The sequence below is a fragment of the Ornithodoros turicata genome, chromosome 6, assembly GCF_037126465.1.
Source record: "Ornithodoros turicata isolate Travis chromosome 6, ASM3712646v1, whole genome shotgun sequence".
NCBI lineage: Eukaryota > Metazoa > Arthropoda > Arachnida > Ixodida > Argasidae > Ornithodoros > Ornithodoros turicata.
Genome location: NC_088206.1, coordinates 23672348 through 23689219, shown reverse-complemented (window position 1 = coordinate 23689219; position 16872 = coordinate 23672348). Strand labels below are relative to the sequence as shown.

General features: G+C 45.7%; 1 protein-coding gene across 2 annotated transcripts in view; it reads left to right on the top strand.

The window, feature by feature from the left end:
• The window catches only part of LOC135397743 (uncharacterized), a 186350-nt gene extending 170352 nt beyond the window's left edge, over window positions 1–15998 (top strand). For both annotated transcript variants that reach the window (XM_064629339.1, XM_064629338.1), the window contains 2 exons: window positions 15285–15361; window positions 15784–15998. In XM_064629339.1, the coding sequence (XP_064485409.1) occupies window positions 15285–15361; window positions 15784–15937 (231 nt within the window). In that variant the 3' untranslated portion in view covers window positions 15938–15998. The remainder of the gene's footprint in view (window positions 1–15284; window positions 15362–15783) is intronic.
• The last annotated feature ends 874 nt before the right edge of the window (window positions 15999–16872 follow it).

Genomic DNA, 16872 nt, shown 5'->3' with positions numbered 1-16872 from the left:
CATAGCTTCTGAAAAAGATGCTTGGCGCGTACAAGAAATGGTGCTACCCATCCAAGCGGGTCGTACACACTTGCCGTTGCTTTCAACATTGTTCTCTTTGTGTGTAGCTTTTCTTCATCGTAGCTCGGTACATTGTCTACGGTGTAGCACAACTTGTCTTCGAAAGGATTCCACACTAGTCCCAGTACTTTCAGCACTCCTGCAACGTAGCCGAGGTGCTTTGTGTCCCCCGCATCTGTCTCAAAACGTTCCCGAAGAAGTTTGCTGTTGGAAGCCCACTTGTGCAACTTCATCGATGCTTCTGTCATCATGTCGTTGGCATCTTCGTACAGCTTCAGCGCCGCTTCTTCATTTTCAGCCCCCGTGAGTAGGTCGTCTACATACATGCTTTCAGAAAGCAACTTCGAAGACCTTGGAAACTTGTGCGCCATGTTCTCGAAGTGGTGCTTCAGCGTAGCTGCCAACAAAAACGGACTTGAAGTAGTCCCAAATGGGACTCTCTTCATTCTGAATGTGACAATGTTTGGCGCGTCCTCCTGAGGCCGTGGCATGCGATCGTACCACAAAAAACGCAGGGCGTCTCTGTCGCTCTCCTTCACTTGAATCTGGAGGAACGCCTTTTCCATGTCTGCGACAAGCGCAACGTTGTGCTGCCTGAAGTTCAGTAGGAGGGCAACGAGATCTGCTGTTAAGTTCGGTCCGCTTTGTAAATTGTCGTTGAGAGACAATGACCCTGAAGCGTGTGACGACAACAACAACAACAACGTGTGACGACGCGTCAAACACTACCCGCAGTTTCGTCATACTGCTTGCTTCACGAACAACCGCCTGGTGCGGCATGTAATAGGTGAAATGCTCCGTCTGAACGTCTTCGCCCACCAGCTCCGCCATGTCGTCTCCGTAGTATTGTCGGATCGCCACGTCGTAGGCTTCCAGCAACACCGGTGCTTTCTGTAATTTTCTCGTCAGCTGCTGGAGCCGTCTCTTGGCCACTCCTTTGTTGTTATTGAGGTTAACGTGGTCCCTTCACGGTAATGCTACTTCGTATCGGTCATTAGTCTTGCTCACTGTTTGCTCGAAGTAGTTCACAACCGGGTCGCCCAGTCCCTGAGATTCCATGTCATCGATACCAATTGCTTCGAGTGTCCAGAACTTCGTCAAGATGTCAGAAGTATCTCGGTTGCAAAGTGCAGCCTTTAACGCAATAGCTTGTGAACACTGGCCATCTCCTTCTGCTTCTTCTGGTGCGGGACCTTGGACAGCCCATCCAAATACCGTTTCTATTGCTCGTAGTTGGCCGTTCAGTTTTCTTGACCGGCCCGTGGTGACTGTCCAATAGTGTTCACATCCGAACAGTAGCCCAATGTTAACTGGACCTCCCAGTGCTGACGTGTCACCCAATCTGCACTGAAGCTGTGTTAGTTTCTCGGCGACAGAACTTGATGGGCTTGGAATATACTGATTGCATATCGTCTCTATCTCCAGGGCTTCTATCTCCTGGCACTTGCCGTCTCCTATTTCCAAGCGTACGAGTACGCGTGGAAAGTCGTTCTCGGTTTGATGACCACCAAAGACTCCGACTGTCAGCGTCTCCGTCCCAACTTTCTTGCATCTCATCTTCCTGGAGATTTCTGTGCACACAAATGAACGTTGGCTTCCACTGTCGAGGAGCGCTCGAACATGTTCCCGTTGAGAAGTCCCGCAACACCAAACTGTCAGGGTGGGTAACAGAACGGCTGATCTCCTTTGGTCACTGTGACACTCCAAATTCACTGGAACCGACGTAATCGCATCCGGCGTGGATGCTTTCTTCTGTACGAAGTCTGGGTCGCACATGACCGTTGCATGTCTACCTCCGTAATTCCTGCATTTTACTTGGCTTCGGCATGTCTTTGCTTGGTGATTCGGCCTCGTGCACCTGAAGCACCTCCGTTCAGAGCGAAGTCTGTTTTTCTTCTCTTCAAGTCCAATCTTCATGTCGCACTCCAGCGTTGAATGGCTTTCCGCCTTGCAGAAGAAGCAGCTGTTTACCTGGGTGGATTGCTGAAGAACAGCCGTTGACGATGACTTCCTGGAACCTTTGCGCTTGCCTCTGTCTTTGTTGATGTGTGTACTGTCTTGTTTCTTCGTCCTACTGCTCATGTGTTGCATGAACTCCACATCTTCTCGGCTTTGGACTTGCACTTTCAAGAAGTCGAGTAACTGTGTAAAAGAATCCGACCTGTCGATCGTTCCCTGACGAGCGCCGTGGCCCGTTTCTTGTTGACCCATCTCGAGAACCGCTGCAGTGCTGTTTCTTCGCTCACTTATGTTCCTTTTGTTGAAACTGAGCAAAATGTCTCTTGGTAGTGCTCGTTGAAGTATCGGAAGCAGAAGACTGCTGAAAGTCTCCCGCTTTCTTCCCAATGCTTCCAATCCTCGTACGTGCGCAACCACGTTATCGTAGAGATGTCTGAGACCCTTGACGTCATCCGAAGAACAAACTGGATTCAAGTCAATGAGCTTTCTCATATGAGACTGAACGAGAAATTCTTCGTCACCAAACCGTCGCTTGAGCAAGTCTCATGACCAGAATTCAGGGACACCTCCTCTGATTCAAGTTCTGCCTGATAGCAGAAGAACGTGTAAGAAAGCCAACTTGAAGTAAGCGGTGTATGCAAAAGTATGCGGCGAGGAGGAACGAAGATGGAAAGAGGCTTGGGCAGACGAGGAAGGAATTTGTACATCAGATATCGCGCGCGGAGCCCGGCTATCAGCAGCAATTGCCAAGCGCAGAATGAAAACGTGATGAATCAGCTCTGATAAGCTTTGCCAAACTTTTCTTCGCTGTGCTGCTGCTCAGAATTGTGGGCTGCTGCTCGTAGCGTGTGGAACGGGGTGATTGCCACTTGTTAAGCTAGCCCTGGTCCATTTTTTGTTCTCTCTGTGGGGAATGGGGATGCCTTCGACGATGACCAATGTGTGTCGTGGGGCGACTTCTGAGAGAAATGTGCCGCCGTATGTGTGACAGCGTCTGAGGAAAACCCCAGAAATTATCCTGCATTATGCTGAAAAGAAATTATGCTCTATAAGCTAAGAAAGCGAATTCAGTAACTGCACCTCACTTTTGTACTTGCACCTTGTTACTCCATGATCACTGTATCGTACGCTTCAGTTTGTTCTTGGCCTTATCGTGAGGACATTTCAATGTTTAATTCCAAATTTTGCGTCTTAGTCTCTTCCCGGCACCATCAAGAATGCTTGTCGGTTATCAACTCCCTCCCTTAGAGAAATAAAAATAAGAAAATAAACAAGCGGAAGACTGCTTATTTTCAGAACATCTAGAGGTGAAAGCAGAGTCACGTTCGGCACAAAAAAGTGATTGGAAAACCCACACTTCCTAAATAATGTCGGGCATGCACGCTTACGTCACCTATATGGAGGCCTGCGACCTGCTTCGAGCTTTCTTCTCATTCGTTCTTTCATTTACTTCATGGCAGCATCCACAATAGTAACAGCAGGCCTTCCAGTGTGACGCAAGGCAGAGGCCTTTTCCATATCCTGGAGGTGTTGCTCAAATAGGCGCTCGAATCAAAGACAAAAGGAAGAGAGATGCCTAAGCAGCACAATGTACTCGAGTGCAATAGTTGTGGACGGGATGTGTCTTATCAATGTAATTAGTGCGGCCGTTAATTATTTTATAATGAATCCTCATAATTCCTGAAAACAAGCTGAGCGCGCAATTCCAAATTTGGAGAGCACAACCCTGAGAAGTCTAATCAGCAGGAATCGAAACAGTAACACTTCTCTGTGCCCTTAAAAAAGTAGCGAAAATATACTATCGTCGAGAGTTGCGCGAGTTCGGGCAGCCGCTCTTTCCTATCACCCTCACTGTCACCGTTTGACGATACTGACATCACGCTGTTTCTCAAAACATGGGGCCCCCCCGCTTCCTAGCGTCCTCGTTGTTTTTCGCTTGTTCAAATCTGATACAACGTAGACATTTATTGAGCAGTGGAATGGGTGATTGTGTTTTTATTATCTGCGAGGTTTTTACAGTAATGCATTTGTAGTTTTATTGCGTGACGTTTATCACATCACTTCGCGAACTGTGTTGTGCAGATCAAACGAGGTAACGACGGAAAGAAAATCAAGAAAGGCACGTTTTATAATAATGCAGACTGAGAAACAACATCGCTATTTCCCTCACACCAGGGACAAAGCGGGCTGTTCCATGATTTCAGGAACAACCTGTTGTCAGTTGAGAAGTGGTGACACCGAGACAAGGAGAGGAGAAATTGCCGCAAAACCCGCATAGTGTTCAATTATTTTGTATGTTCGCACATTTTTTTACTAGAGCGCAAAAAGGCTCTGTGATTTCGGTTCTTGCATGGCAGGCCCCTCAGGGTTATGCTCTACATCTTTGCAATTACGCATTCAACGTATTTTCACTAATTATATTGATTAATCGGGAACGTTAGTTAACGGCTGCGCTATTTGTTTATACGCCACCACCTTTGAATTGGTCGCGTCCGGAATAGATATATTGAACGACTTTTGCGAAAAAGAAAGTCATTCGCGGATTTCATCAAATTCATTCAGTCTTACTTCACGTGCCCTGTATGCAGGGTATCCCAGCTAAATGTGACCATATTCTTTTTAAATATATCTATGACTTTTTCCGAGATGAAATCAATTGCAATATAGCGTATGCTGAAGGTCATTCCCTAGGAGGGCATTAGCAGACTCATAAGGCAATGTCTTAATTCTTTCAATAAGTAACTTTTTAATTAGAAAAGCTACGAATTTGTTCCAATGAGAAAATCTGATCTCTTCGGTCACCAGATACCAAAGCCGTTTTCAGAACAAAAGTCTGTTCGATATATGGTATGAAAAAAATTCGTGAACACTTTTTTTTTATTTTGTTCATTGTGCATCTTGGAAAAAGCGTCTTTTGTTGACCCCCGATGCGAGAGAGTGAAAGAGCACAGTGCCGACTCATGCGTCGAAAATTGGCTTTAACTTGCGGAAAGAAAACAAAAACAAATGTATCGGGTGGCACTATCAGAGCTGCCCTTATCTTGAGCTGCATTTTCCGTTTTTTTTTTATTTTTATCTTTTTCCCGGACGCAAGAGGCGATAGTGTGCTCTTTTATTCTCACGTGTTGGGGGCGAAGGAAAGGCGCGACTCTAGAGATGTGTAATAAATAAAATAAAGAAAGAAATGGTGTTCCTTCACGATTTTTTTTTTCTGCGAACGATCTATCGAACGAATTTTTGTTCTGAAAACGGCTTTGGTATTTGGCGACCGAAGAGGTCAGATGTTTGGAACAACTTCGTAGCATTCATAATTAAAAAGTTAATTATTGAAACTTAATTAAGACATTGCCTTAGGAGTCTCCTAATGCCTACCTAGAGAGCGTCCTTCAGCATATGATATATTGCAATTGATTTCATCTCGGAAAAGGTAATAAATATACTTTTAAAAAATATGGTCACATTTAGCGGGGACACCGTATATATGACAATAAACACGCATGGTATTTTTAACATTTAACATCGTTTAACATAATTGGTTCCGTCGTCATATTGACCTCGAATGAAAATTTGACGGGTTGTGTCTTTACAGGGAACAAAGGACATTTAAGCCACAAGTTCGATATACATTACATTAAAAAATCTACATTACAAAAAAGACATGCTTGTAACTTTGTGCATCCTATTTAGTTTCACTATTAGAGCGCGTCCAAGTTGGCTTTCACCAGGACTCCGTAGTCACATCGATCTCGATGAATGAAAATTTGAGTTCCGCCTTGACAGGGAACAAAGGGCGTTTAAGCCACATGTTTGAAATTGATGGTAAATGATGGACAAGCATATATACTACAACAAACCTACCGTGACGCTTTATGCATTTCAATTAGTTTTGCCATTATAAAGTGTTAAAATGTATTCACGTGACGATTCCGTGTCAGGTCGACCTCTATCCATGAAAATTTGATGAGTTCCGCCTTGACTGGGAACGAAGGACGTTTAAGCCACATGTTTCAAATTTATGGTATATGATGGACAAGCGTCTACACTACAACAAACACGCGTGGCACTTTGTGCATTTCAATTAGTTTCCTCATTATAGCGCGTTAAAGTGTACCCGCGTGACGATTCCGTGTCAGGTCGACCTCTATCAATGAAAATTTGATGAGTTCCGCCTTGACAGGGAACGAAGGACGTTTAAAGGGACTATGAAACGATTTTTTTCTTCGTTTCGTTCGAAAGAAGACATTTTTCTGAGTCTAGAACCGAAATTTTACTTTCGTCGCGCGAGCGGATTTCTCGGGAGCGAATTTAAACGGAGCGGCGAAGGGAGGACAGCTAGCGCCGCGCCGTGGCGAGCTGCTGAGCGGAGACACAACGGGCAACTTGACGCGACCACGGCCGGCTCAGCAACACGTCATCGTGACGTGTTGCCGAGCCGAGGAATCCCGCCAGGAGCATGCGCCGTAGGATCCCGCGTATGCGTTCATCGGGAGTCGAAATCTCCATGACAGCAGCTTTCGCGTGATCGGCAGATTTCGGCAGTGGCGGCAGCCACAGCGCGAGCTCGCGGCATTACTTGCCATTGTGCAACACCTGTGACGTAACGGGGAACCGAAGTGCGGTCCGTACAGTTACACCATCGGCAGGGAAATATGCGCGGGAGAGGAGGAACGCGGAAGAGACATTTCCAGCGCGCGCTCCTCGCAGACTGGAGCGATTTCGTCCGGAAAAATTTGTGGCATATTAGTTTCTCTGCGGGAAGGACAGTTTCCATCGAAAAAAAGTATGGGGGTTCGGGAAATTTCATAGTCCCTTTAAGCCACATGTTTCAAATTTATGGTATGTGATGGACAAGCATCTACACTACAACAAACATGCGTGGCACTTTGTGCATTTCAGTTAGTTTCCCCATTATAGCGCGTTAAAGTGTACCCGCGTGACGATTCCGTGTCAGGTTGACCTCTATCAACGGAAATTTGATGAGTTCCGCCTTGACTTGGAACGAAGGACGTTTAAGCCACATGTTTCAAATTTATGGTATATGATGGACAAGCATCTACACTACAACAAACACGCGTGGCACTTTGTGCATTTCAATTAGTTTCCCCATTACAGCGCGTTAAAGTGTACCCGCGTGACGATTCCGTGTCAGGTCGACCTCTATCAACGGAAATTTGATGAGTTCCGCCTTGACAGGGAACAAAGGGCGTTTAAGCCACATGTTTGAAATTGATGGTAAATGATGGACAAGCATGTACACTACAACAAACCCACCGTGACGCCTTATGCATTTCAATTCGTTTTGCCATTATAAAGTGTTAAAATATATTCGCGTAACGATTCCGTGTCAGGTCGACCTCTATCAACGGAAATTTGATGAGTTCCGCCTTGACTGGGAACGAAGGACGTTTAAGTCACATGTTTCAAATTTATGGTAAATGATGGACAAGTATCTACACTACAACAAACACGCGTGTCACTTTATGCATTTCTATTAATTTCGCCATTATAAAGCGTTAAAGTGTACCCGCACGACGATTCCGTGTCAGGTCGAGTTCTATCCATGAAATTTTGATGAGTTCCACCTTGACAGGGACAAGGACGTTTAAGCTACAGCTCTTTTCCCTGAGATGTTTGCATTCGTTACAGGCCCGAAATTTATGGTAAATGTATCATGTATCAACGCCACAACAAACACGCGTGGTAATTCGTTCATCTTAAATACCCTTACCATTAGAGCGCGTCAAAGTTGACCCACATAATTGATTCCGTTGTCACATCGACCTGGAGTTCACAGACAAGAAAGGGCGTTTATGCCACAAGTCCGAAATTTATTTTAAATGAATGACAATAATCTACATTACAACAAACGCGCGTGGTATTGTGCAAAACGGGGATTCCTGTAGCGGTGAAGTAAGCGGGAGTGCAAGGGGAAGTCATCTGCTATTCACATATTAACTGCACAGGCGATCGCACAGCATTAGGGCAAGTAAATCTAACTGAACGACATGCAGTGTGGCATAGGTCCAGTACGGCATTATTAAGCCAAAACTCTGACGCTCCCGCCCTGCCATTACTCTCATACCTACCTCTGTTAACTACCTCTACAAAAAAGAGAAAAGGAAGAAAAAAAAAACAAAACCGAGCAGACCGCGGATCGAACCGCGGCCCCCGAAACTAGTGACCAACATCTTTACCACTGAGCCAACGCTACCCATACCTACTTACTGCAGGAATGAAGGTACAGACGCTTCGCAAGCCACACCGAGCGTGTCAATACTTCTTTTGCTGTGGGAACAAAATTGCAGCGTCCCACAACAGCGCACAAAGTTGCAAAGCGTACAAGACGAATTCAACTTTCATGTCCTACATGCGCATTTTCTTGAGACCCCACTGTTTTAGCCAAGTACAGCAAAAATAGCACACCAGTGCAATCTGCCATGAAGCCAACACGGCGCAAATAAGTCCTCCAGGAACAAAACTGCGACGCTCTTGCGCTTCCATTCCACTAGTACACCATCGATGGGCCTCTCACAGCAACACCCATGTGTGGGCTTTTCTTTCTAAAGCTCAGCGTCAACAGATATTCTAACAAAACCAGGTGGAATGCATTGCTTCAATGGAGGGCAGCGAGTACGCCGGTCAAGCCAACTTTAAGAAACCGTGTCCCGGATTTCTGGGAATGATGGCGTCGTTGTAACACCTTGCAGTTGGAGGCAATCCTTTCACTGCCGCTGCTGCGTCAGCCGTTAGGCATCCCTTCAAGTAGTTGAATTTGTCCACTTCCGTAAGATCCTCATTTCGATGTACGACGAGGTCAAACTGCTCCCAAAATTGCTGCCAGGTAGTCCTTTCTCCGTTGAACCTCATCAATTCCAGTTTGGGCAGCCGAACCTTCGTTCGATTCATTGAGGGTGCCGTTCCATTCGAAGGGTTGCTCCCCGACGAGTCACGTGCAGCTCGTTCCGAAGCCTCGAACGCTTCACGTCGATGTGCCAACTTCGCCAAACACGTTACCAACTTGTCATTGTACTGAAATACTTGCTCGAACTCTGCCTCGTCCAGTTGATCTGCACGCTCTTGCTCGATTTTGTCGTCCACAGCGTTCAACTGCAGCTGCAATGCCTTTAGCCTATCTTCGAACACACGAACATTTTCTCTACCCGACGGTGTCAGGGCTTCTTGAACTTCGTTGATCAGTCGTGTGACCTGGGATCGTAGAGCTTTTCGTTTCTTGGCAAGTAGTTCCATCTCAGTTCGTTCCAATGCGTTGATGATTGCTTCCGTTCCGTTCCGTTCCTGATCCTCTTCAGTTTTTCCCGTCTCCCGGGTTTCGGCACCAAATGTTTTGTCTCAAATACGTTAGTTAGAGACCGGCGATAAGTGAAGATAAAAATGAGAGGATCAGTTGATCAGAAACAACGCAGTTTAATTAAACCAACCTGCTCCCACGAGATCCCAACGTAGAATACCCAATCAAAACTTTACAACGCAAAAAATCGTCCTCGTCTTCCTCATCGCTTCTTCCTTCTCCTCGTTCCTTGATATCAACGCGAAATCCAACATTAGCTATCCCAAATGCATGAAGTGGATACATCCCGTTGCATTTGGAAGTCAAACGAAATAAAAAAAGAATAATGTTAATATCATGACGACAGAAGATGAAAAATACAAAAGGTGGAAGCTGCTGGTTGGAGTCCTGGTCCTGATGTAGTCGTGCGGGCGTGGTTTGGGTCATGGAAACGACCGCGGGATTCGGAGTCGAATGTGAGCTGAACGGCTGAAACAAAACACGTAATCAGAGCGCGATGAAGCTCTTCTGATAGTACACGTATCGCGAAGCGCGCAGAAGCCTCCTGCTTCATTCACCTTGAAAGAAGTCTGAGCTTGGGCGAAAAGACGGGCAATTCGTGACAGAGTTCTGTTTGTGTTGTCCCTTCCCTCCACAGCTCAGAATTTATCCAAGTTCCACCCAGGCATTTATCCAACAGCTAGCCTGCGCCTATGGTACATATTTCATCTGAAACCTGTTCACACCAACGTGCCGACAAACCATCTGACAACTGTGAAGGTGAAGGAAGAAAAGTAATATTCCATTTAAAATCCCATTTCGGACACACGCGCACACAAAAGTAATAATAATAATAATGCTGGTCAGTAATAGCCCTTGCTCCTAATATAGTTTTGAACGTTTCACATAGAGCTGTGCCTTTACAAGGACCACGTGGCTACAACGCAGTGAAACAAATAAACATTGCAGGGTAGCTGTTAGTGAACATATGCTAAAGAGATAATGGTTTCGATACCGCGATATGCTAAAGAGATAATGGTTTCGATACCGCGCTTTCGCGGGAAAGAGCAGACGACAAAAGCATGACGTTATTACTGGAGCGAACCTTCCCTGACCGGCCTTCCGAGGAGAGTTGCATCGAGTTACCTCTCTCGTTACTCCCCCTTGTTTTGGAACGCGGGTAGTGACGTCATCGAGCTACTCGACCCGGTTTTGGAACGGCGCTTCGGGTAGAGAGCTAATCCCGACTCGAGTAGGTTTTGGAACGCACCCTATGTTAATCCTCAGAGACAAGTTAAAAGTCGCAGGACAACCCCATCCACAATAAAAAATCTGAAGTCGCCGGCCATCGGCGCGCGCGGTCGCATTACAGCTCCGATCAAAAATATATTACGCGTGCTTCCATTACACTCCCCGTTGCTGGCACACTGCACACTGATCATGCTCACTGATCTTGCACACTGATCATGCTTCGAAATGAAGTGTCGCTGACGACGTACATGGGGAACGAGTGCGTGTTTATTTAAAGACTGCATTAAATACGCGCGGAAAGAAAACACGTCACTTAGCTTGCACGTATCCGATTATGCGCCACATTATCGGAGACCCCACAGTCAATGCTAGGACTACATTCTCCGCTCGCGGAGGTATGTGCCTGAGTGTCCCCATTTCGAGAGCAAAGGGGATGACTCAACCCAAGGTGATCCTGCAAGTTACATACCATGACAGCGACGACGTACCCGCGCAGGCCGACGTCATCCGTGACGTATGCATGCGAGAAGCGCACGTTTCGTCGTCTGCTATTACGGCACGTTTCGACAAATTCCTCCGAAACGACTTGGTTATTCCGAATGAAACTTTGACGGTTGTATGTGTACAGTACTCGTGAAGCTAGTTTTGACTAAGTTTCGGAATCGCCCTGGCTGTACGAGACCGTCCTTTAACCGTAGCGCGGGAGCGCGTGGCCTGCTTGCATGCCAGCGCCGCCTTGTGTCGATGATGGGGCGTGCTGGGGTGGAGACTCTGGGGCCCTGGTGCACAAGCGCCCCCCCCCCCCTCGACAGGGGCACGGCAAGCACGCACGGATCACCCTCGCTTAGCTATCTGCAGACACTTCAGCGATAAGAAAATCAGTATACGAGCAAAAATATCAGTGTTTCTATAGCGTACTTGCATCCACACAAACACGTTACCAAATCTTTCCTCAGCACCATGAAACAAAAAAAAAAAAAAAACACATATCATAGTGAACAGAACGCTCAGAGCAAACATGGGTGAGCCTACAGTGTTTGCATATTTCAGAATATTGTGCCCCTCAAGCTCGCCCTTCCGCAAACCGGTATTTAGATAAAGCGTGGTAGATAACGCACACGCGCGGTTGTTGTGCCTTTTTTGCGAGGGCATAAGGTGATACTATACAGCAGGTGATCCATTCGTACCATGCCGATTACCCTGAGCTCAACCGATCGAGATGAGGCGTTGCTCGTGTACCATGGTCTTAGAGCCTCCACCCCAGCATCGACGCAAGGCGGCGCTAGCATGCAAGCAGGCCACGCGCTCCCGCTCTACGGTTAAGGGTGGCGACGCCTGTACGCCATTTTTGTGACACTTATGCTGTTCATAATTGTCAAAGAAAAGGCGTACTCCTCCTGTTTCCAACAAATCAGGGCGTATAACGATATCATTCGAGAATCGAGATGATGGTTGGCTAGGAGCGTGCTATGCGGGAAAGTTCATTTTTAAGAGTGTAGCTGTGATGCACAGCACCTTTATAGATGTTACCTGGCTGTGCACTCGAGGTAGACGTGATGCAGGACCATTTCGAGATATGATAAACTGTTATCAGCAGTTCTCGTCGGAAACCAGTGAACTTATACATGGCATTCTCGGGTAAACATAAAAAAGCCCCCATCACTACTTCCGGTGCAACAAAGACTTCCGGTTCTTCTACGGCTAGGACACTCAGAACCAGCTGCCATGCATTATATTATTACATGCATTAATTAAATCATTCGCTTTCCTGATTTGTTGAAGACGGCAGGCGTACGCCTTTTTGTGGCAATTTGAATTGCCACAAAAAGGCGTATACGACCCTTCTCTTCTCAAATCACAAGTGATAACTCTATCGATCGGCACAGGGGTGTATATCGAAACTACCAATTCGCTTTTTTACCTGTCGCATTTCTACCCATTCTCCAAACTCCCCTCACCCCAGGGGGTGGTTGGTGCAGAGGGTGTTTGGTGCAAAGCGTGTTTGCTGTGATACCGGATGTCGTTTTGGCACCAAACCTGGAGCGGCAAAAACTGCATGTATAGACGACTTGCTGTTTGCAAACAATCTACGCGGCAAAAGAAAGCCATGTGCGTCGGCAGCCGTCGATCACATGTGTTGTTTTGATGGTTGTTTCCGATTATAGATAACATGCGCGAACAAAATACTATGGTGAGCTATAGCATGACGGGTGCGTCAATCGGCAAGTTTTTCAGGTACTCAAATATGAAGGATTCTCTAAGGACGCTGAAGCCCGCGATAGGACCGCGCTCTGCCGGATTTCCCAAAGTCACGTGATGCTCTTTGTCCGAGAGCCCTGGTGCCCAAATGTCAGTACATAGAACCCGATACGAACAAACGACGGTACGAGGCACTCGTCTCTTCGTTATCAGTTCTGTTGTTGCAGATATCATCGCAGCTAGCCTTCTCTCCTTTTTTGTTGGTTTGCTTTCAACTAAGTCATCCCGGAGAAATGAGAAACCATGCTGTCGCCAAAATGACCAAAAACGACCACTGAATGACCAAATCGAAATAAGGAAAGTTTGCTACTGCCCCTACGAGCATTATTGCAGTTTGACAAGAAACATTTACATGCCGTCCTTTTGTTTTCATTGCTCAATCAACTGTCTAGACATTGGTAAAACCGATGGCCCCATAAGCACTCATAAGAAGCAATGCTACAAATATTTTCACCTGTGGAATATCATGTTGCGAAAGCCCGCTACCCTATGCCTATCAAAACCCATTTTACGCTATCAAAGCAAAAAGTGGCCAAGACAACGTTTTTTCATTTCGTTATTTATTTTCTTTTTCACTGAACTGGGGAACCAAAACATGCACACGCCCTTCCGCTTTACTGATAAGGTGACGAACGAATATCTACATCATGGCACATGTTACCGCATCGAGGTGTTCAGGTGCCTTCCATTAGCATACTCGTCTGCCGTTGTCACGTGACGGCCTCGATGTTACTGTCCCCTAATAGGCAAGCACAAATGCAAGCAGAAAGGAACAGCTGCCATTGAAGAAAGCTTCGACGTCAAAAATTTTTTATTGCTTACACGAAGCCAGAGGCGGAGAATTACCTTTCCCCTGTAATTCGTAGCGAGTCCGCGTGGTTCGCTGCGAGCGACAACTCGAGCTATCCTTCATTTAACAGACCCACCCCCTCCCCAGGCATTGGATAGGCCGATAAGTACACCCGTCATTCCAGCTCACCATAGAGATACGAAGGAAAGTTTTATCCTTATCATGTGCGAAGCAGATAATACCCTGACCTCATCTCACCGAAATGCGAAAACCACGAAGTTACTTAAAGGTACTGTAAAGCAGTAGACAAACATGATATGCAGGTGATGTGTCTAGAGACTTTGTTCCTTCTAAATACCATATGCGGAACCATACGACCGACAACGCGCTATAAATATTTTTAATTTGCCATGAAAGATGCGACGTAGTGGAGCGGTGCGACGCCTGGTGTCAAACAACCCCCTGTACAGCGGACAACACTGAAAATTGGTATTACACACTATTACATCGGAACTTCGTTATTTTAGTAACCATATTATTAGTTTTCCTGTTTACCTATGCATTCTGAAACCCCTGTTAACAGTTTAACCCGTTAACCCCTGTTTTTGCGAAGTAACCCAGCGCCGGCCGCTGTTCGATGGAGGCTCTCCCTACTTGTCAGCTGCGCCTGCGCGCTCCTTCTGTTCGCGGCCTCTTTCGAACGAACAAACTCTCTCTGTGAACCTCTGTGAACAAACAACTCCCGACGCTGTCTGGATTCTTGAACGTCTGACACATTTTTTTTCAACGGCTCAGCATCTCATTTCAGTTCGCTTATCCGTTTAGCCTCAGATGTGGATCGTTGTGTGGATTGCAGGGGCGGATTTTATGGTGGATTGTGATGGATTGTTATGTCGGGCCCAGTGCTATACGCATGCAATGCGGTTCCCGCCGTATGTGTCAGGAGTACAGATTCATTTCGAATACCTAGTACAGTGTTGCGCGTAATCTTTAATTGTAATTTTCTAATTAATTGTACCGTCGATTGGAATGAAACTTGCGCAGTTTTTGTCCTGGTGGCTCGGACTATCGAATCGCCACACTAAATGACATTTGATCCGTGGTGCTTTACAGTACCTTTAAGACAGCAACACCAACGTACGCCTCTTTTGCCATTGCTATTGTGAAGGGGCTCGTTATTTTATTCCCCACATTCCCACCAGCAATGGGGTAGAGTATCGCCTGTGGCGATGAACCTCCCCACTCTCCAAAGCCAAAATAAAGTTGTTGTTGTTTTGCCAACGATCCATATTTTCTCAATCACATGATATCTTCACGTGGCGTGCCGCGGCGGGTGGCGTATTGAAAGGATATATGATTAACCGGAAGCTGCTAACACTGATGACACACACACGAAAACTTGAGCAATAATAATTTAATCACATTATTTCGTATGACGTATCTGTGCACCATAACAATGCGCGAAACAGCGCTTTCTAAACTATTGTTTGGTTCCGCGCTGTCACCTGTGATGGGTGATGGCTGATGAATGTGGTGATGGTGATGATAGGAGAAAAAATATGCAGATGTGACCGAGCTCACCGCGGGACAAGCCACTTCATATTAGTAGAGAGAGACAGAAAAAAAAACGGCTAGAAAGACGTGATGTGAGTATTAATGTGTATCATTGATTTTCAGTCAGCCTGTCGAAAGTACTACGAAGCCACTCCTGTCTGGGATTCCATGCTATACTACAACATGCCCCCGCGTGCGCTGTAAGAATGTTATTCCCTCACTGAATATACACGAGTTGACATACATGACACTAATGCTCTCTGTTCGGGTTGGAGTGTCTAACCAAACACGTTAACAATTATATTACAAAATATTTTATTTCTCCTAGAAGTATACCATTAAATCATATTTCTTTTCCTTTTGAGTCTTTTAGTTATTGCTACGAGTAATCATCTGGTCATAAATTGAATTTTCTGTGTTCAACTTCGCAAAGCTGGGATAGCACTCCTTTATTTTTGTTTCTTGTGCTCCTCCAAACAACATTTTTCCTGATTTGTCAACCGCTAGGACACGTACTTTGCTCTGGAAAATTAATTCGTTAATATAAGAGGAAATGCTCTTTGGGTGCGCGCTTACTCTTACGCATTTACGTTTCTTTGTTTTGTTTTGCTTTTTTACGTAGGGTAAATGTGGCCCTTATGGACTACGAGGACTTTGCCGACACATTCGGCTGCAAGCCTGGAGACCCTATGGTTGCCCGACAGACCTGTTCTCTGACGGACCGCAACAAACGAGATCCCATTGACATTCATCGAATTATTCGTTTTGAATTCTAGATTTGTATAGCTAAGGACATGTTTGAAGTCAATACAGTCAAATATATTTTACATTTACGTATATATATATGCAAAGAGCCCTCGTTAATATGACACCCGATAATATGACATACTCACTTTATGACCGTTTTTCTTGGGAACCGTTCCGCCGCCATGTAAATCCATGTCGTTAGTATGACAATCCGCTTATCCGACTATGACTGAGATTTTTGTCACAAGTAGGGTGAAACACAGCTATTATATTCTCGTTATTATGACCACGTCACATGACCCACAGAGTAGCCCCAGGGCTACACACATACCTCAGGGAGAGGGCGACACGTGTTGAAGTAGGGCGCCAAGGCTTGGGATGACTCCTGATGTTGTTGACCTCGGAATTACTCATAGCGCTTTTGGGACTGCCAAGGCACTGTAGTGCTTAAAACAGCAGTGACCGCGAGACCAGGTCACATTGTGCTGCTGTTGTGCACCTAAGAATGGCCGGAACGAAGCGGTCTCTGAGGTCAGCGGATTGTGCGTTTCTTGTTAGTATGACAATTCGCTTTATGACCAAAATCTGCGGGAACGGTGGTGGTCATATTAACCAGGGTTTACTGTATGTTATATTTGTATATTATTGTATTTCTCTATCTCTGTTCTACGTTTACTTTAGCCAACAATGCAATTCGAACCCCGATAACGTTGTATGCTCAGACGACCTGAATTCTTATATTGACTTGATAACATTGCGCTGCTGCTAGAATAGCTATGTTCTTTTTTTTTTACTTTAACATTTGTAACACTCTTCAGTTGTGTGTGTTATACTTTGCAGTTATTCTTTCTATTCCACCTTCGCAACGCTCCTAGGGTCAACAGTATATCTAAATAAGTATATAGTTACAAGAAAACACAAAAGCCACACAGCGAATTTCAATATAATATACTCAAATTTAACA